This window comes from Podarcis bocagei (genome assembly GCF_964188305.1).
Source record: "Podarcis bocagei genome assembly, chromosome: 18".
Classification (NCBI taxonomy): Eukaryota; Metazoa; Chordata; class Lepidosauria; order Squamata; family Lacertidae; genus Podarcis; species Podarcis bocagei.
In genome coordinates, this window is record NC_138144.1 from 802,801 (window position 1) to 823,698 (window position 20,898).

General features: G+C 46.4%; 1 protein-coding gene across 2 annotated transcripts in view; it reads right to left on the reverse strand.

Moving 5' to 3' along the window:
• ELAVL1 (ELAV like RNA binding protein 1) overlaps positions 1-19,249 on the reverse strand; it is a 28,805-nt gene extending 9,556 nt beyond the window's left edge. The window contains exons 1-5 of one of the 2 annotated variants that reach the window (XM_081177986.1): positions 19,114-19,249; positions 8,234-8,423; positions 7,080-7,183; positions 4,592-4,745; positions 3,510-3,735 (exon numbers count right to left, since the gene is read on the reverse strand). In XM_081177986.1, the coding sequence (XP_081034112.1) occupies positions 3,510-3,735; positions 4,592-4,745; positions 7,080-7,183; positions 8,234-8,405 (656 nt within the window). In that variant the 5' untranslated portion in view covers positions 8,406-8,423; positions 19,114-19,249. Of the gene's footprint in view, positions 1-3,509; positions 3,736-4,591; positions 4,746-7,079; positions 7,184-8,233; positions 8,424-13,510; positions 13,632-19,113 lie in introns of those variants that run through there. The other variant, XM_081177987.1, reaches the window with a different exon arrangement.
• Between the last annotated feature and the right edge of the window lie 1,649 nt (positions 19,250-20,898).

Consider the following 20,898-nt stretch of genomic DNA (forward strand, 5'->3'; position numbering starts at 1 on the left):
GAAGTCCCAGAGCGGCCACATTGAGAGGCCCACAAACAGAAATTGGCTCATAGCCAGCCCGTTTGTACTTGCTACCTGTCCCTTTCCTCAATTACTCTGGTGTGCAAAGGGGGCTAGACGCAGAAACAGGAACTGCTCTCATTTGCACTAGGATGTGGTTAAACTGGGGGGGAGAGATGGCCAGCACTGCATGCTTCAGACACACTGGGTTTCAGGGTCAATTTCCCAGTTAACTCAGGTAGCAAGAGCTAGACGTGGTCCCTCTCTGCTACAGCCACTGCCAGTCAGAGTAGACAGTGCTAGACTAGGTGGCTGCTTCGCCTATCTATCTGCTCTCCGGTTTATGCAAGGAGACAGCCAGCTCCAAGTCGAGGATTTAGTTATTTTCTCCCAAATGAGGCTTGTGATCAATGACATCATAAAGGAGAAACTGAGGGAACTGCAATCCCGGTCTTGGCTGCAGAACTGCCCTGCTACACGCTAGGGCTAGCGCAACAGATTTTGCCAAATGAGAAAGTGATAGAAAACCTTCAAGGGGTATTATGTATGGCAGAGATGACTGTATCCATTATTGTGAAGTTTCAAAGACAAGGTGAAGTCTATTGAGCCTTGAGATAAGAGATTATATACTCTTCCCACCAGCTACAAGGAAAGTTCTATTCAAGGGACTAATTTTGTTTCTTAGATTGACTTAGGTCTTTTGGATCAGGAACAGATGCAAATAAAGCACATATTAAATTGGTCAGCAAGTAAAAAGTAGCAGCTAAATTTATGAAACTAGTGTTAGAGAAAATAATAATATATGTATATATCATCAATATAGGAAACATTTATCAATAGGGGGAGCTTATCAATCTTTTAATTATGCAACGAGAAGAATGGCTGAAAATTTTATCTGCTATTAAAGAAATGGAACTTTTCAAGCACTATCTTTTTTTAGAAGCAAGAACACCGATGTGTCGAGAACACTTTAAAAACAAAAACAGTAATCAAATAGATGGCTTTTGTAAGAACTGAACGGGAAATGAAAGTGGAAAAGTGTGAAGAAAGGTTTAAGGGGGGGGGAAAATAACTATCAAAAAACAAAAAACGAACCACAGAACAAGGGATGAGTTTGTAGCCTGTTAAAAGTATGTTATTCCCTAGACCTGGCTGGTAAGTTTAAGTTTCAGAAATATCTGAACAGAATCCCAATTCCTAACGCTACACAAGGCAAAAGAAGTTATGTTTCTCCAGCAGCTTCTCTTGGGGCACAGGGCAAACCCAGCTATTAAAAAGATCTAGGCCTTAGGTCCTCAAGTCGCAAAAGTAACTGCCCAGGGAGGTCTGTGCCATATTAACCTGGCACAGTCCATCATTCTGCTGCAGTTAAGTGCGGCTGAAATCAGAGGGTCAGTCTTAGGCAGAAAGTAGATACAATGCAAGCAGCACAATAATATTATGCATTTCGCTTCGAAGTCAACGGAACTTCTTCCCTGGCAGGCGTGCATCAAATTCCAGGCTTAGGCTGCGTGAATCTCTCCTTTATTTCTATTTTAAACACAAAACTAATATTGGAAAGATGAGGAATGCCGTTATGTGGCATGCCCAATTTGGACTTTTCTTCTGATTAACTTTTCTTCTGGGCTGCAAGCAGGGGATGGGGAAAGGTTTCATAATTACGCCTGCCTTGTCAGACAAGGGGGTCAATATCTGTCAAAGCAGCAATGGGATCTTTTTTCATGAGGGCGGGAGTCTCCATTCTACTTTTCTTTATTAAGTCGCATTCCTGTCTCCAACCTGCTTCCCCCAAAATTAAACGTCCTGATCTAACTTAAGTGCTCAGTATTCCTTCCTCAGCTCGGAAGTCTAAGATTAATACACTTTATTACAAAGGACACGTAGGCGCGTTTCCTGGGAAAGTGTCTTAACTGCACAGCCTCTTCCCTTTTAGCGCTGTTCCGCATGGTATGCGCATTATAACCTCAACTGCAGAACAAACCATTGCTTTTGCTTTTTCATTGCCAGTCTGAAACAACTGCCTGCAAACCTGCGGCTTTCTTTGGGGTGCTAACCCACAGGCAGACATGTGCAAAGTTCGTTTGAGGGTTCTTAAAAGATCACAGGTATTTGTCGCTTTCTTGTTAGCCGTAATCAGGACTGCCGGGCATGCATTTTAGATCTTGGAACCAGAGCTGAGGTTACTGCAATCTGGTTTTATTTAAATTGCTTGCTTCTCCACCCCCAGCCTTACAATATGTACTTTTTATACTTCTATAAACTACCTGGAGCACTATTTTTAGTTAGGAAAGCAGTACCAAGTAGCAGAACAACTCTGGCCTAGCCTGAGAATGTTCCCGAATGAGGCTCTGCGCAGGTGTGGAACCCATTAAGCGCAGCTGCACAAGGCCATTAAAAAGAACAGGTTGTTTTTAAAATGACAAGAAGCCTTCTAAGCAAAAAACAAACAAAAAAAACTTGCTTCGGCAATTTTAGACTATGAGAAGGAATAGGTTTTTACATGCTTCAGAATACTGTTTTAGCGGTACTGGAATTGCACCATATGAGAAATAAGTTCATTACAATCAAGTACCAGACCACCCCATTCTTGCAGAATTTTTTTTTTAAATGCCATCTTTTGACACACTGTTGTGAAGCATCAGATCAGACAGACAAATTTTCAATCTTTATTAACCGGGGTGGGTGGAGACGGGGAGGACCTGGAAGGCTTTTTAATCCTCTATTTAATTAAATTCTATTTTTTGAGGGGGAGGGGAGAGGGAGTGAGATAAGAAGAGAGAAATCTGATGGAACAGAAATAAGAAAAGAAATGGACATCAACAATGATTACTGACATACCGTGGGAATACATATTCATTTGGGGGGACAGAAGCACTCAACTGCCATTAATTTTGAAAGATCTTTTTTTTTTTCAGAACTCTCTAAAGTTATACAGAATGAACTTTAAAAAAAAAAATCTAATGGAAGAAGTTGGAGGTGCAATTGGGACCAAGCTGATGGGTTCCACGTGAACTGTCAAGAAATATTGGGAAAGAGTTGGTTAAAGTAATAACAGAAATCACTGGATACAAATTTTACATTGAATCCTATTGCGACCCCTCCTTTTGGGATATCCAATATAATGCTACCTACGGCTGATATAAAGGCTTAGCTAGCATGGAATACCCTGGGCAATAATAATTAGATAAAACACAGTAGGATCAGGCTGTAGGAAGGTAGGCAACAAGAAGTATTCCAAGAAAAGTGGTCTTTATTGACTAATTATCGGAACAAAAGCTCTTCACATACTGTTAACCCTAATATTTTGGAACGGATTAACATTTATGCCGGTGTTTTACTCCTCTCCCTTTAACTATCTACTGGAAGTGTTTCGCCTGGTGATGAGCAGTAATGATTTTAAAACAAAAAACAAAACAAAAAACAAAAAAACCAAGAGAGGCAGAGGAAGAGAGAGAGCGAGCGCAACACACAGCACAGACCTCCACCCATGTCAGCTCTTCCTAACCTACCTGAATCTCTGAGCCTGGTGGTGGACGGGCCCCCCGAACCGTCGGGCCGGGGAGTGGTACAGCTGCGACAGCAGCGCTACGTTTTTGTTCTGGTTGGGGTTGGCGGCAAACTTCACCGTGATGGGTTCGGAGGAGCCGGGGGGCTTGTGGCCGTTGAAGTTCGAAATGGCCTCTTCGGCTTCCGAGCGCTTGTCGAACCGGATGAACGCCACCCCTCTGGACAGACCTTGAAACCGAAGCGACAAAAACACAGAGTTAAGTGCGTCTCCTCCGCTCCCCCAAATGTGCCCAGGTTGCCTGGAACAAGGCTGCACAGCAATGGGGGGGGGGGAGAGAATCCAACCTCCATCTGGCTGTCTTTTGCCAGCCGGCATAGACAATCCAACTGCCTAAGTACCTTCCATGAATGTCATGTTCTATATCGGCAGCCGGTGCTTTTGATGCACTTCTTACAGTATTTTATAACATGGATTTAAAATGTTTTCACCCAGAGCAGTGCATAGGCGCTAGAAGAGTGCTACAGAAATCTCTATGCAACCAGAAATGTTAAAACACATCCCACTTTGTTGGGTTTTAATGGGAGATATACAACACTTGCTTCACTTGACTTTGGCAGAGGCAAGTTCCTAGAGAGTGCGCATGTTGTTGTTCAGGATCTTGGAAGGGCTCCCAAAACTAACAAGATCAAAGCGCTTGTTGAGCGAGGGTGGAATCGTATTTGGTCAACCACCTAATCGGGACAAGAGTTCAAAAGCTATGCAAATCGCCTTAAGGAGGTTCATGGTTCAATACGTCCAATGGAGGGATCTCCGAAACAGCAAATCTGTTCCAATAATGGAGGTGGTATTTCATGAGAGTCATCCCTAGGGGAAAGTGCTCACAAGCAGAGTGAATTATTAAGGGGAGCTGGCCACCTCCACAAACTGTAGCCATACCGCCCTGCTACCTAAGGTAAGAGTGACTGGGGGGGGCAAAAAAAGGGGGGGAGTGTTTCCAAGTGACACATGTGATAGCCACTCTTGAGCAAAAGGAGCTTCTAAACGCCAGAGCTTCTAAAACAAAACCATCGCCGCCTTTCACACCTGTAGTTTGGTCAACCAGCACGCGCGAGTTGATAATGCGTCCAAACCGTGAAAACATGTCCTCAACATCTTTCTGTGTCATTGTCCGCGGCAGTCCGCTAATGTACAGGTTTGCGTCTTTGATAACCTCAGAGCTTGGGCGGGCATACGAAACCTAAAAGGAAAAGGAAAACCACTGGTTGGGCATGCGAACTCATGAAGCGCCCCTCCAGAAGTTCTAGCGTCAGTTCGGCTTCCTTCTTTTGCAGTTGCTAACGGGATCATCCCTGCACTTTGGCCCAACTTCTACCCCTTTTTGGGGTGGCCATCTGTCCCGCAACGAGGACTTGGACAAGGAGGTCACTTGCAACAACAGCGGCAGGCAGTATGCTGAGGCCATTTCCCCCTCACTTGGCCGCCAGCTGGACGTGTTACTGCTGCTTATTGGGAGGGGCAAGGTGGGGCGGCGGAGGTGGTTCAACGCAACAAAGACATGGGCAGAACCACTCTGGTGGGTCTGCAGCAGCAGCAGCAGCACCGCCCTTCTACCTCCCAGTAAGCGCAGAGATTGGGTGAGCAGAATCATTCCACCAAGCTGTTCAAACTTGTGCGTTCAAATTTGGGGCAGGAAGAAAAGCAGCGGGTGCCATTTCTGTACGGATGGTATGCTCAGGGCTTCTAAACTCTACCACAAAGGTAACCGCAATTGCGTAAATCTGAGTTGTACTGCAGTGGCTGCTCCTATCTTGCATGCCCCCTTACTGTAACCAATTGAGGTGCTGGAGATAATGAAGGAAAGGATGCAACTGACTGGAAGTTTTCTCTAAGGGATCGCACACCCACGGAATTACTCCTCCACACAATACTTGGCGAAGCAACAGACTGAATGCCTGCAGGGCTGTTGTTTTTAAGAGAGCATAAACATGGGCATGGGAACTAACGGCACAGAGCTCTTCACAAAAAGCCATGACCCCTGGGCACGCCTTTAAGGACCTTCCTGGGGGTGCCCCTTTGGCCCTGTACACAATTTGCTTCCTATGCAGCGCTTGGAACACACTACTATTCAGAGGCAAGACTACAACGCAGCAATTAAAAGTCAGGGTTAGCTTTCTCATCCGACAACCTCCTCCCAGCGAGGCTTTGGTAAGCCAAGAGAGAGAGAGCGACGCTTGGAAGGATACAAGCAGCTCATTCATGGGTGCGCGGCCGCCAGCGCGCAGTCACGCGATTCGACTCTCAAAGCAGCGACAGATGTGTTGCTCAGATTGGGAGGCAGGTCAGGCCACCCCCTCACTTATTCCCCCCCCCGCGCGCCTCGCTTCTTCCCTGACCCGTGGCTTGTCCCTTTTGTCTTGTGAGCCATGCAGCTGGTAGAGGGCCAAGCCCGACCGCCGTGCTGCCTTAACATCTCCCCTTCCACAAAGGCAACAGGCGCACACATAGATATCACATTTAGGGCTGCAGGGTTGAGGCCACTAATTGGTTAGATTCGTATACCAGCACTTTAAAACGAATCCAACGTTCCCCCACCATTTAGTCACTGCTTATAAAATTAATGCACGGCAGTGCCATCTTAAAAGAGGCTTTTCCTCACAAGTTGTTGTTAATTGAATTTATATACCACCCTACACCTGCAAGTCTCAGGGCAGTTCACAAGATAAAAGCAGAATGTGAAACCACAAACTACATAATCAAAATAAAAACAACCACCACCCAATAATGCATTCTAAGAGGGCATAGGTTGTCAATCAAATCAACCAAAGACCTGGTTAAAGGGGAACGTTTTTGCCTGGCGTCTAAAGGTGTATAATGAAGGCGCCAGGCAAACCTCCCCGAGGAAAGCATTCCAAAGACAGGGAGCCACTGCAGAGAAGGCCCTGCTCTCATGTTGCCACCCTCTTTGAGGAAGAGGCATGCAAAGAAGTGCCCCAGAAGATGCTCTCAGGGTCCGGGTAGGCTCATATGGAGGGAGGCAGTCCTTGAGGTATTACAGTCCTGAACTAAGCTCTCCCCTCTAGAACTGCTGTTTCTCATAAGCAAACTTGCATAGTTTTAATCAAGCAACTTAAAGCATGAAATTAATCAGCCAAAATGTCTTGCACACTACTGAATATATTAAAATACAAGATGTAAAAAATGAAATAAAGTACACTCTCTCTCTCTTCATTGTTCACATCGTGTAAGATTAAGTAGGTTTAATAAATGTGTCCACTTTTAAATGTCACACAATTATTGGCTGTTTCTCCTGCAACTGACTAATAAATCTGCTCTGCTAGAATTCAGGTTTGCACATTTTTATTGAACATGTATACACTGCCTCCCTGTCCAATGAGTTCAAGGCTAATGAAACAATAATGTAACAAAACATTTTAAAAATACACACTCATGACCATTGTAGGGGGCGGAGGGTGGGGGGGAAAAAGAGGAAAGGGTTGGACAGTCAAAAATAAGCAGAAATTCTAGCTGCAGACTGACTCCTGCTAGCCACAGTTGAGAGAGTCACTTTTACCTTGATAGTTTTGGACTGGAGTCGCAAGCCATTCAGCGTGTTTATGGCTCTTTCGGCATCTTTCGCTGTGACGTAGTTCACAAAGCCGTAGCCCAAGCTGTGACCTACAGGGGCGAAGGTTAATTAATTAAACATAGCCTTCTTGAAAGGAAGAGGGGAGGTGACAGAGGAGAACCACTTTGCTTCAACACCGGTTAAAACGAAGCACTCCTTATCTGTACTAATTAGGGACCTGGTTTATTTTGAATATGAATGGCAAAAAAAGCCACGTAAAAAACTGTGCTATAGGAGTTTCAGAAAATAAGGACCAGGACCCCCAAAGTTCACCATGTGGCTTGGAGAGCTGCTCTGTAGGCACGCAGAACTAACCGCGCGGTTCCCTGGATCCTAGACAGGCTTCCTCCGACCTTAGTCACCAGTGCTGCAGCTGCCGTGTGGCTTCCCCGACACACACATTTGTACAAAGCAACAAATGAATGCCAATAGCGATGGCAATAACAGCTCGACAAGATAAGCATGCGTACAGAATGTTTGTCTGTCCACCTCAGTTTTGTGTTATACAGGCTTCCCTCCCGCTTACGTGGCAACTCTCCCCCAGCAAGGAGAGGCAGTAGCAGGGAGTGAGGTGGACCAGGCGATCAGCAGGGGGACGAAGCTGGGCTAGGCAAGATGACCTTCTCGTCCCCTCCCCTCTGCCCAAACCAGGTCCAGGAGAGGCAGAGCGGGCACCTCATTCCCAAGCAGGATATCGGGCCGCTCCAAGCACACAAAGGCTCCACCCCGAGGCTGCTGAGCCACCTAGGCCATGGCATCCGGTTTGAAGCAGGGCAAAAGGGCGAGGAAGGCAGCCGAGAGCAGCTGCCACTAAAGTATGTCCTCTCCCCCACCTCCAGTGCTGCCATGGACGGGCAGGAGTGTTTGTGCCAAGCCGAGGCGCCGGGAGGGGCCCCCTGCAGTCTCCTCCCCTCCAGCAATTTCAAGGCTTCAAATGTGCCGTGGCCCCTTCTCTCACTTACAGCCCCGAGAAGGGAAGTCCATTCTGTTTGTTTATTTCACGGCGACCCGCATAAATGTGGTCGAGCGCAAGTGTGATACGAGTAACTGGTGGGCAGAGGGACGCCTGTATTTCAGGACAGGCTACATGTTATTTTTACCTGCCACTTTGTCTCGAATAAGCTTGGCGGATTCAACTTCCCCAATGCTGCAGAACAGGCTCCGTAACTCATCCTGGGTCATATTCTGAGGAAGGTAGTTCACAATTAAGTTTGTCCTCCCGATATCGTCCCTGCAGTCTTCAGCCATGTGATCTTCATAACCATTAGACATTTTAATTAGAAAAGAAATCTGCCAAAAGGGAGAGAAAATACAAATGGTTCAGCTCTGAAGGTTCATGTGGTTAAAAAGAAAGAAAAGACAACCAGGAGGAGGAGCAGCATGCGGCTGACCCAGTGTTTGAAATTCCCCAGGGGCTGGGAACGTTATGCTACTGACGCGGGTCCAATTGCAACAAAGCGGAGATTTCTGGGCGCCTAACATCTCCATCGAGGCTGCTGACTCGCGTACCGCCCTCAATCATGACATCAAGCGAAGTGCAGAGCTGAGCACAGACCTGTGTACTGCATATCTGACTGCGCTGCCACCTTTCCACAAGCCACTAGGGCCGCTATTCCACTAAGGGGGTCTGAAACGGATAAACGACAATATCATCGATCACCACAGTGTCTTCCTCAGCAGGCAAGCCAAGCTGCATCCAAGCAGGACTTCTGGTTGGGGGCTTGGCTGCCAAATGGTGGTATTCAGGACAATCCAAAGTATGGCGATGAGTCACAGTGAGTACAAATAATCTGGGGCTGCCAGGCTGCCAACAGGCCTGCCAGGAGACAGAAGCGGCGGCGGGGGGAAAACAGCATCGGCCTTGATTAGGGTCCAGAAATTGTATATTCATGGGGGTGTTAGAGGGTTGATGGAGGACAAGACAAAAAAAGAAGGTGGTTTCTTGAGCTCGTCAACCTAGACAGCTTGCCCATCTAGGAGAAGAAAACTTTTGATCCTAACCATCCGCAGCCTTGCAGGATATTACTGGAAGAAACGGCTAAGGAGTAAACCCTACACAAGAGTAGAGACTCTAAGAAGGTTGGATGTCTTCTTGTGTGCCTCCTTCTGGCATCTCCTGCAGCCAAGCTACTGCCAAACACATTGCTCTGCTTTCCTTCAGAAAGCAGAGGCCAGGAGGGGGGTCTTGTCATCTGGGCAGCCCAGGACCTCCACACACGCTGCCCAGGCTTACGCCGAGGGGTGGGGAGTCCCCTTCAGTGCTGCTAACAATGGGGTTGACTTCGACCCCCGAGGCGCACTCCACTGTCTCTCAAGACAGACGGATGCCGCAAATGGCAGCAGCAGCAGCAGCAACGTGGTGGTTTCTGTATGCAAATGTGCAAGGATTTAGGAATTTTCTTCACCAAAGCTGGTAGTAGCCATAGCACCAAATGAAGGGGAAGTCGCAGAAGTGTGTGGGGGGGTGCAATTTGACTGGGAGGAGGGTCAGAGGGAGTGTTTAGTTCCCCAGTCTTCTGCCCACCCCGATTAACCATGGCACCTGCACCAGCTCTATGCTGGGTTTCACATTACCTTCTCCCTTCTTTGAGTTACCAGGCCTGGGAGCTCTCACAGAGCTGTCCTGCACTGAGGCAGCAGTTCTGCCTAAATGCTTCCTACCAGCTCAATCTCATTCCCAGCTCAAGGAGAGCAACTGGGGGGGGGGATGCTCCACCATGTGTGAGGCAGGCAGTTTCCACAGAAAAGTGGTACGCAGGATGCCAACCCCCAGCCGTTTTTGCCCTGGATGTCTCTCTTAAAGCAAAGGCTCCAATCCTACACTTGCCTTGTGGTGGGACAAGGCCGTTAAGCAGAAAAGTGGGGAGCAGAGAGTAGCCAGAGTATGCCTCTCCACCGCCTTTCTTTTTAGCTGGTCAGCAGCACCCCAAGTTCCCAGGTGAGTCAGGTGGGCTAGAATGCATCTCCCACAGCAGAGAAGGTTTGGAGGAGAGAATCTTAGTTCTGCCTACAATACTCCTGAGCCAACTTCACAGTCAGACGCAGGAGCATCGCATCTCTATGTAGCTCCTTTTGGCAAAAGCACAGAAGCCCCCAAACCCCAAATAATGTGATATAAAAAAGGACAATGAACATATATAAGCAGTAGCCACTGTTGTGGAACAAACATTTCTCCAAACCCATCAATTTATAACAATGAGATAGCCTGTCATTTTGCCTCTCACTAGGGTTTTTGTTTGTTTGTTTCCCATGCTTTTGTCTGTTGTTTCTCATACTCTTAGGGACCTTCTCATTTTTGGTTGTTTCTCTTGGCAAAGCGCTTAAATTAGACACACACACCCCAGCACAAGTTCCAAAGGAACCAGTCTTGACAGTCCTTGTCTAATAGCATACTCTGATCCTCTGAAAGGAAACAAGGAAGAAAAGAGGTCAGGCCGTCTCAGCTTGTTCAAGCCCTGCGTACCCGATAAGAGCAAACAAATTGAGATTTAAAACAAGAACTTCCTGGCAGTAATGATTTCCAGGTGAACCTGTCAATCTGAGGCATCCCTTTTGGAGTCGTCATTTCCTTCTCCATTCAGTACAAATGCACACGCGCACGCTACGGAACCAGGGCTAATTCACATAAATCTCCCAGTGTACAAAAGCTCGTTTCATGCTCAAGGGTGAGAAAGAGGAAGTGGAACTCACTGGAGCTGACGATGGACAAAATGCTTGATTAAACAGAAGAAGCCTTTCAGTGAAGGAAACCACGCCACATTAGAAACTTGAAATTCTGCCGCTCACTAATTCTGAATCTGCTGCTTTGGTATTCCTGCTTCTTCCCCTCATCTCAAAATGGACATACCAATGTATTTTAGGGCAATTTAAATCCCTGTATACACTAAACAGACCAATTATTTGAATAAATATATTAATCCTGTTGTACCCTTCCTCAACTTTAACTATACTTGTCAGTTCCATCGTGTTTCCTTCAACTATATTCATACATCCCAAAGAGGAAGCAGCAAATCAGTTGCTCTCTCTCGGCCCCGGAGAAGCAATGCAGTGACCCTTTGATGTTGCTTTGACTCAAACTGCCATGAACCCTGACCACTGACCCTGCTGGCTGCCGGAGCACCTGCAAGTTGTAGACCAACAAAACCTAGAGGGCACTATATTAACTATCCTGTCTTGGCGTAGCCCAACTTACAGGACTCCAAAACTGGCTTGCATAGTAAAACAACATAAAATACAGTCATTTAAAACTGAAGGATCACTAGGAAGCAGTTCTGAGCGCTCCAAAACCCAACATAAACGCTACATATTATTGTTTTTAGTTGGGTGGCTTAGAATTAAGCACATTTTTAGCTTAGCAATACGAATACTGACCTACCTCATAGGGCCCTGTAAGGATTACTGAGATGTGCTTTGAACAAAGCGTACCATTTCCCCTTTATTTTCCTCATCTTAAGGAATGGTTTCTTAGATTTAATACAGTACAAGTAATAGTTTATTATCTATACCCCACCCATCTGGCTGGGTTTCCCCAGCCACTCTGGGCGGCTTCCAACCGAATATTAAAAACACAATACAGCATTAAATGTTAAAAACATCCCTAAACAGGGCTGCCTTCAGATGTCTTTTAAAAGATAATTGCTTATTGCCTTGACATCTGATGGGATGACGTTCCACAGAGCGGGTGCCACCACCGAGAAGGCCCTCTGCCTGGTTCCCTGTAACTTCACTTCTCAGAGTGAGGGAACCACCAAAAGACCCCTTCACCTGGACCTCAGTGTCTGACCTGAACCTTGCAAAGCTGTTGTCTGTCAATAATGTGTGTGTGCGCGCACCTGCAATGTTCACCTGTGCATGTATACACAGCAAGGCCTTAAAAAGACCAAGCCTCTGGGTTGTGCCAAATGATATTCTTACTCAGGGTAGATCCTTAATTAAAACTAAAGGGCCTTAAACTTCCTCAGGTGCATTATTCCAATAGGTCTGCTCCAAGCACCTGGGACGAAACCCCACTGCTGCTATTGCAATTGGCTTGCACCGTGCTCAAATTCCTTCCCTGTGAGGGAAGAACAAGCTGCCATCAAAATCATCCAACACCCCCCCCCCGCAAAATTGCAAATCAGGTTTATTATCAAAATTTACAGATTTCCAGCTGCTTGAAAGGAGCAAATCAAACGATAGCCATTGAAACATCTCCAACACAACGGACGCTTCAAGCGGGTTCCACCCCCAACCCCCCAAATTCAGCTGAAAACTCAACTTTAATTTTGCTCGCTGCAAATTTTGATAATAAACCTGATTGGTGTGTGTGAACAATTTCAATCGCAACTGTGACTCCCTGCACACACACCCAAATTCAGCCAGAAATGCAACTTTGCTTTCTTCCGTGCAAATTTTGATAATAAACCTGGATTTGCCATTGGTGGTGGGGGAGGGGTTTTAACGTGAAGGATTCCGATTGCAACCGCGAGTCCGGTTTTCCTGCACCCCACCCCCCACTTGTAAAAACAGTGAGGCTGGTCCTCCTTTCAAAAAGGCAGAAGCCCAAAGACAACAATAGCAATCAATAATAATAATAATAATAATAATAATAATAATAATAATATAATGGTAATAATAATAATATGATCACCCACTACTGTGACCGTAATATGATGATGATAATAATAATAATAATAATAATATGATCATCCACCGTTGCAATCATAATATGATGATGATAATAATAATAAGATGGTGATAATAATAATAATAATAATAATAATAATAATAAAATCATCATCCACTACTGTGATCATAATATGATGATGATGCTAATAATAATAATAATAATAATAATGTGATAATAATAATAATAATAATAATAATAATAAAATGATCATCCACCGCTGCAATCATAATATGATGATGCTAATAATAATAATAATAATATGGTGATGATGATGATAATAATAATAATAATAATAATAATAATAAAATGATCATCCACTACTGTGATCATAATATGATGATGATGCTAATAATAATAAGAAGAAGAATATGATCATCCACCTCGGCGATCAGCCTGGCTGGCCGCCCTGCCTCCCTTCCCCGCCCTAACAAAAGACTCCGCGCTCCCCTCCCCTCCCTCCCTCGTGCTTTTCTTTCTCTCTTTTTTTGGGAAGGGGGGGTGGGAGAGAAAGAGGGGGGGGAGCGGCCCCCATTCGCCGCGGGCCCCGCCCCCTCGGCGCAGGCCCCGCCCCCTCCTGCGTCACCGCCCGCGCAGGCCGCAAGGCGAGCCTGGCCCGCTCTCACTGTCGCCGCCGCCGCCGCGGCCTCCTCCTCCTCCTCCTCCTCCGACCAACCGCCTCTTCCCTCAGCGGCGGCGGCGGAGGCCTCACCTGACGACGTCGCTCCCGCTGCGACGAAGCGGCGGGGAAGGAGGGCTGCGGCGGCGGCGGCGGCGAGGCGAGGCGAGGCGGCGGGCCGACGAAGCTGAGGGTCCCTCCGGCCGCGCTCCGCTCCCTCAGTCGGCAGAAGCAGCAGCGGCAGAGGGAGGGAGGCGGGCTCCGGCACCGGCCACGCCCACCTCGCCGCCCGCCCGACGACGCTCATTGGCCGCGGCGCGCGCGCCCGGAGCGCCCATTGGACAGCCGCCGCGCCGGTTAAAGGCGCGCTGTGGGTGAGGGGAAAAAAAAAAAAAAACGGACGCTCGCCGAGCGGCGGCTCGCCTTCGCGCCGGCGCATGCGCGGAGCGCTGCCGTCCTCCTCCTCCTCCCCCCACCTTTTTTTTTGGGCGTGGCCGCGCGCTTTTCTTCCCCCCCCGCCAGTCACGCGCTCCGAATCTCCCGACGCGCGTTCACACGTTACGTTTGCAGCGGGCGCGAAACCCGGGTGTTTTTTTTTCGTTTTTTTTTTCAAAGCACTCCCCACCAACCCCCATTTTTTTCCCGACGGAGCGTCAACACGCAAGCATTTGAACGCGTTAAAAATAATAATAAAAGACGATTACGCGGGCCTGACAGGAATCACCCGGAGCCCATTGAAGAATAAGAAATGCGGAATGGCTGCTCTGCCCACATGCAAACGCACACGCAACCCTTCCCCTCTGCAAAAAAGAAAAATGATTTTCAGTAAAACATAACAATATAATGATTTTTATTTAAATTTGTATACCGCCCTAAACCTGCAGGTCTGCGGACTGTATAAGAAGACTGTATTTAGATGCCCAAGAGATTATGGGTGTCATGAGAAAGCTCAAACCCTTATAGGAAACCAGCCCTTTTTTAAAAGTTGGCTTGCATTGATTAAATGGTTCATTTCATCATATTACACACAGGCTGGTATTATTATTTTCCTACCATTATTATAGATGAAACTATACAATTTTGTAAGTCATTAATTGTTCATTGGTGGTATTTGGGGTTTTTTAATCCTTCTAAGGGCAAATAACCTAAAAAGTGACTTCTTTTTTAGAAAATCTAATTAAAATTAATTGAGTCATGCGCACTAGAACCCTGCTCAAACGATCTGAGGCGTAATTGAGATATTGGAAGGGAAAGAAAGCTGCTTTTCGATTAAAACATTTCCCCTCCATTTCCTTAAAAAGATCTCAGGAACACAGGTGCGGTGAAACAGCTTAGATAAATAACATTTGGACAACAAGGATTTGCGAGATAATTATTCAGATGCTTTAAGGCTCTAAGTCTACCAGTGCTGGTTTGAAATCTCTTAAGGAAATTGATTATGTTCATAGTACAATCCTCGCCATGCCCACTCAAATGTAAGCTTTCAGGCCCCATAGGCACTATACGAGGCATAGGCAAACTCGGCCCTCCAGATGTTTTGGGACTACAACTCCCATCATGCCTAGCTAACAGGACCGGTGGTCAGGGATTATGGGAATTGTAGTCTCAAAAAACATCTGGAGGGCCGAGTTTACCTATGCCTGCACTATACATTCGGAGCAGGACCGTTCTGTTTAAAACAATCATGGCTTCCTCTCTGGGAATTGTAGTTTGTTCAGAGCTAACGCTATTCTAGGCTGCATCCTCAGAAGTCTATAGTGTCCAGGGAAGTCCTAAAGGTAAAGGGACCCCTGACCATTAGGTCTGGTCGTGGCTGACTCTGGGGTTGCGGCGCTCATCTCGCTTTACTGGCAGAGGGAGCCGGCGTACAGCTTCCGGGTCATGTGGCCAGCAGGACTAAGCCGCTTCTGGCGAACCAGAGCAGCGCACGGAAACGCCGTTTACCTTCCCACCAGAGTGGTACCTATTGATCTACTTGCACTTTGACGTGCTTTCGAACTGCTAGGTTGGCAGGAGCAGGGACCGAGCAACGGGAGCTCACCCCGTCACGGGGATTTGAACCACTGACCTTCCAGTCGGCAAGCCCTAGGCTCTGTGGTTTAACCCACAGCACCACCCGCGTCCCTATTTATTCTGCCTATAAATATATTTTGACTATAAATAGTCCTAGTCCCTATTTATTCTGCTTTGGTCAGACCACACCTGGGATACTGTGTCCAGTTCTGGGATGCTGACTGCCCAAACCCAAAGTGTGTTCATTACTGGTTCCTCAGCATCCTTGGAAAAAGTGACCAGCGGGGTCCATAGCGTTCTGTCCTGGGCCCGTTGTTGTTCATTGTCTTTATAAATTTGCAGGCGACATCGAACTGGGAGGGGTAGCCAGTTTCTAAAATCCCTGGTAGAGGACAAGGATCCTGAGATCACGTTAAGAGTAGCCAAATTCTGTGTGATTGCCATAAAACTGAGGGAACAAGCTGTGCTATCATAATGATTAAGGTTTTAAATGATAATTTTAGGTTATATGTTAGCGACTAAGTTTTAATTTATATATTTTTAACTGTTGCTATATCTGTATTGTCCCTGTTATACCTAATTGCAAATTCAAAAGTATCCCTATCACGTTCTATGACTCCCTTGATATTGTATGTGGGCGGGAACTGGTCTGTGACCGAAATAATAAAAGTCATTCATTCGGGAGGGGTAGCCAATGCCACAGAAGACAGAATCGGGATTCAAAATTACCTTAAGAGAACTGGGCGCAAGCTAACAAAATGAATTTCTGCAGGGACAAGGGTCAGGTTTTGCTCTTAGGCTGGAAGAACCAGATGATCAAATATAGGGAGGGGGACACCTAGCTAGACCGTGGTACCCACAAAAAGAATCTGGGGGTCACGGCGGACCGCAAGCTGAACGTGAGCCCACCGTGTGATGCAGCAGCGAAAAAAGCGAATGCTATTCTAGGCTGCACCCACAGAAGTCTAGTGTCCAGATCAGGGGAAGTCCTAGTGCCTCTCTATTCTGCCCTGGTCAGACCCACCTGGAATCCTGTGTCCAGTTCTGGGCATCACAATTTAAGAAGGATGTTGAGAAGCTGGAAGGTGGGCAGAGGAGGGAGACCGAGAGGGTCAAGAGTCTGGAAACCGAGCCTGATGAGGAACGCTTGAAGGAGCTGGGGATGTTTAGCCTGGAAAAGAGGAGATAGCAGAGCCATCTTCCAATATCTGAAGGGCTGTCCCTTGGAGGAGGGAGAAAGCTTGCTTTCCCATTTACTTGGAAGGAAAGTCGATTGAATTCAATGGGACTTCTGAGCAGACATGATTAGAATGGCAGCCTTCATTTGTTAAGCTGAAAGCTGTCCCTGGTGAAAACCATAGCGGTTTCTTCAAAATAATTTTGTATATTTTGTGCACGCAAAATTGCTAAAAAGCAACAACCATCAAAACGTAAGCAATAAAATAAGTGCAGAAAACATAACATGACGTAATACAGTTGTAATGCAAGATAACATCGCAGTCAGCATGATAAAAGTAACAGCTGTTTTTAAATAATTTATGTTCGGTAAATTTTAGCATTGGAAATGCAAGATGGCTGCAAAACTCAGGAGGGAACACAAAGTAAATTAAATTCCATGTTTATTTGTATTAATTAATAATAATAATATATATATTCTTATTTGTATTAGTGGTAATACACAGGTGGGGGTGAGATCTACTGCTCCTAAACAACCATTTCTTTATATTCTTTATTTCCCTGTAACCAAACTCTAAATGATTTTATTGCCATCGTCAGCCATGCAACCTCAACCAGTTTTTAAAGGAGATTAATAAGCTAAAGACCTTTTCCCAGCTAAATCAGTTTTTCAATTAAATCACCTTACCACAGAGATAATTTGGCTGTCCCCTCCAAAAGGGCAACACCGAATGGGGGGGGGATTCTTCCCTTTGGGGTTTGAGTATTATTGTATGATTTACTGGAGTATGATTTCTATGATTACATCTCATCTGCATTTTAAATTTTCTCTGACGGTCGGAGAGGCTTAAGTGTTGTCAGGCCTGAAAGCACATATATCTAGGACCCAGGAATCAGGTCTGCTTTGGGAAGGCTGTGTACAAAATAGGCTGTACTCAGAGTACAACCACGGAAATTAATGCACCTCAGGTTACACACACTTCTGGTTACATACACTTCGGGTTACACACTCTGCTAACCCAGAAATAGTACCTCGGGTTAAGAACTTTGCTTCAGGATGAGAACAGAAATCGTGTGGCGGCGGCAGCAGGAGGCCCCATTAGCTAAAGCGCTGCTTCAGGCTAAGAACAGTTTCAGGTTAAGAACGGACCTCCGGAACGAATTAAGTACTTAACCCGAGGTACCACTGTATCTATCTATACCACTGTAGTGATGTATGGAAGTGAGAGCTGGACCACAAAGAAGGCTGATGGCCGAAGAATGGATGCTTTTGAATTGTGGTGCTGGAGGAGACTCTTGAGAGTCCCATGGACTGCAAGAAGATCCAACCTCTCCATTCTGAAGGAAACCAGCCCTGGGTGCTCACTGGAAGGACAGATCCTGAAGCTGAGGCTCCAAGAGCACAGATAACTAGGCCGTGCAAAATGACGTCATAGCCATGACATCACGACACACGTCTCCCTCTCCTGCCTACTTCAAAATCAACCAGGCCTCCCTGTTCGGCTGGGGAGGGCAGGATATAAATAAATTTTATTTTATTTTTATTATTTTTATTATTATTATTTGAATTCCATATTTATTTTTATTACATATTTTGTCCTTTTTATATTTTAATTTTATGTTGTGGAGCTCCCTGAGATCTACAGGTATAGGGCAGTATACTACTACTACTAATAATAATAATAATGGATGCAACCTGCACTGAACACGCAACTAACTAGGCCGTGCAAAATGACGGCATAGCCATGACATCACGACACATGTCTCCCTCTCCTGCCTACTTCAAAATCAACCAGGCCTCCCTGTTCGGCTTCGGATGGGGAGGGCAGGATATAAATAAAATTTATTTTATTTTTATTTTTATTATTTGAATTCCATTTTTATTTTTATTACATATTTTGTCCTTTTTATATTTTAATTTTATGTTGTGGAGCTCCCTGAGATCTACAGGTATAGGGCAATATACTACTACTACTACTACTACTACTACTACTACTAATAATAATAATAATAATAATAATGGATGCAACCTGCACTGAACACGCAACTAGGCCGTGCAATGACGTCATCGCCGTGACGTCACGACGCACGTCACGCCCACCCCGCCTATTACGAAACCCACCAGGCCTCCCTATTCCAATTCCATCCCCGCCCCCTCCGCTGTTGCCATGGCGCTATGAATCGGGCCACGCCCGCTTTCCAAGGAACGGCCGCGGGAAGGGATGGGCCGAGCGAGCCGCGCGCCTGCGCAGAAAGGGGCGAAGCCGTCTCCTCCCGCCCTGACAGGATCTCGCGAGATCACGACGCGGCGAAGGGGCGGGGCCCGCCGCTTGAAGGACGGGAGGGGGGGAAGGGAAGGGAAGAGCATTCGATAACCATGGAAATGGGATAGAGCGGCGCGCGCACGGCTTCCGCCGGAGCCGCGCCGATGGGAGAGGCGGCGGAGGCCGCGAAATATTCCCGGGGCTCGAAAGCGCGTGTCAAAAAAAAATGAAAATCCTTTTTACCTCAGTGAGGAGAAGACTCGGAGCGGCCCGCCAGCGAGACTCCTTCCCGGCACTTCCGCTTCCGGTCTGACGTCAGAGGACAGCAGCGTCGCCATAGAGATGCGCGCGTCTAGAGCGGCCGCTGGCCAGGGGGCGCTGACTTCCGGAGGACAGAGCTACGAAAGGATAGAGGAGCCACAACTGCAGCAAGAATTTTGTTAGTGAAGAATTGGAAAACACAAGAAAGATTGGCAGGTGAAGATGATGGAGTTTTCAGAGCTAGCTGACCTGATTGGAAGAGTCCATGACCATAATAATAATAATAATAATAATAATAATAATAATAATTTTTTATTTATACCCCGCCCTCCCAAGCCAAGACCGGGCTCAGGGCAGCTAACAACCAATAAGAAAAACAAGTTGATTAAAATACAATTTAAAAGATTAAGAAACCAGAGGCCTTTCTTCTTGGAATAACAGGTTTGGAATTGCCCAAGAAAGACGTTAAATTATTTTTGTATGCCACAACTGCTGCTCGTATTTTGTTAGATAAAAAGTGGAAAACCCAAGAATTACCAACGATAGAAGAATGGCAGATGAAGATGATGGATTTTTCAGAGCTAGCAGACCTAACCGGAAGAGTCCGCGACCAGAAGGAGGAGGAGTATCAGGAAGAATGGAATAAATTTAATGATTATTTAGTTAAATATGTTCAGTTAAACTAACTGAAAACAGCTTGCAGATACCTAATTGACTTAGGATTTTATTTATGTTAAGTGTTGAATTAATATGTTTAATTTCGTAAAATGAAGATTTAAGGATGTTATTGTTTAAGTTAAATTTTATAAGAATTGTGACTTGGGAAACCGTTAAAAGGATATGCAATGAAATTCAACCAAGGAGAAGCGGGGAAGTCACTTAACAAAGTTAATAAGTGTAATTTTCAATAAGGCTATGATTTATGCTTGTTTGTCTTTCGTGTTTGTTTGTTTATAATATTGTGAAAACCAATTTTAAAAAATTGGGGGGGGGGGGATAAAAGATTAAGATACAACAACCCTCTTGCAGTGCAGGAATCTCAGCTAAAGCACCGCTGACCCAACCTCTGCTTGAAAACCTCAAAGGATGGAGAGTCCATCGCTTTCCATCGCAGTCAAACAGCTCTGACCGTCGCAAAGTTCTTCCCGACGACGTCGAGTCGGCACCTCCTTTCTGGCTACGTGAAGCCACGAGTTCGAGTCCTACCCTCCCGGGGCAGGAGAAAACAAGCTCGTTCCCTCTTCCTCTGTGTGTCGGCCCTCGAGATGTGTGTTGAGAGGCCAAACTCCCAGCCTAGAGGCAGGTGGGGTCTGCAGGAAGGCACAACATAAACAAGTAATGGGGGGGGGACGCCTGGCTAGGTGGGACCAGAGACGACAACTCTGTGGGACCCCACTCTGGAAGGCCTGTGGCGGCGCTCTTGCTGCCACAGCCAGATGTGGACAAGTGGGGTGCTGCAGGGTTCTGCCCTGGGCCCAGAGCTTGCTGTTCTAATTTTGAGCATCTCCCCTGTTACGATTACTATTTATTTTTTTCTTAAACACAGCTCAAGTGGTTTACTCTCCCACTGCCGTTTCTCCTTCGCTCCTTTGGGCTGTGCTTCCAGCGACTGCAGCCAATGGGGATTTCAGCTCCGGGTCGCCACTGAACCCCTGGGTTGCTAATGGGAGTGCCCCATAGGTGTTGCAGCTGAGGAAGGAATCCCCTCCTGTTAGGGGTCCATGCCAGCTGCCCTCTGCTTCAGAGTCTTGCAGAGAAATGCTCCCC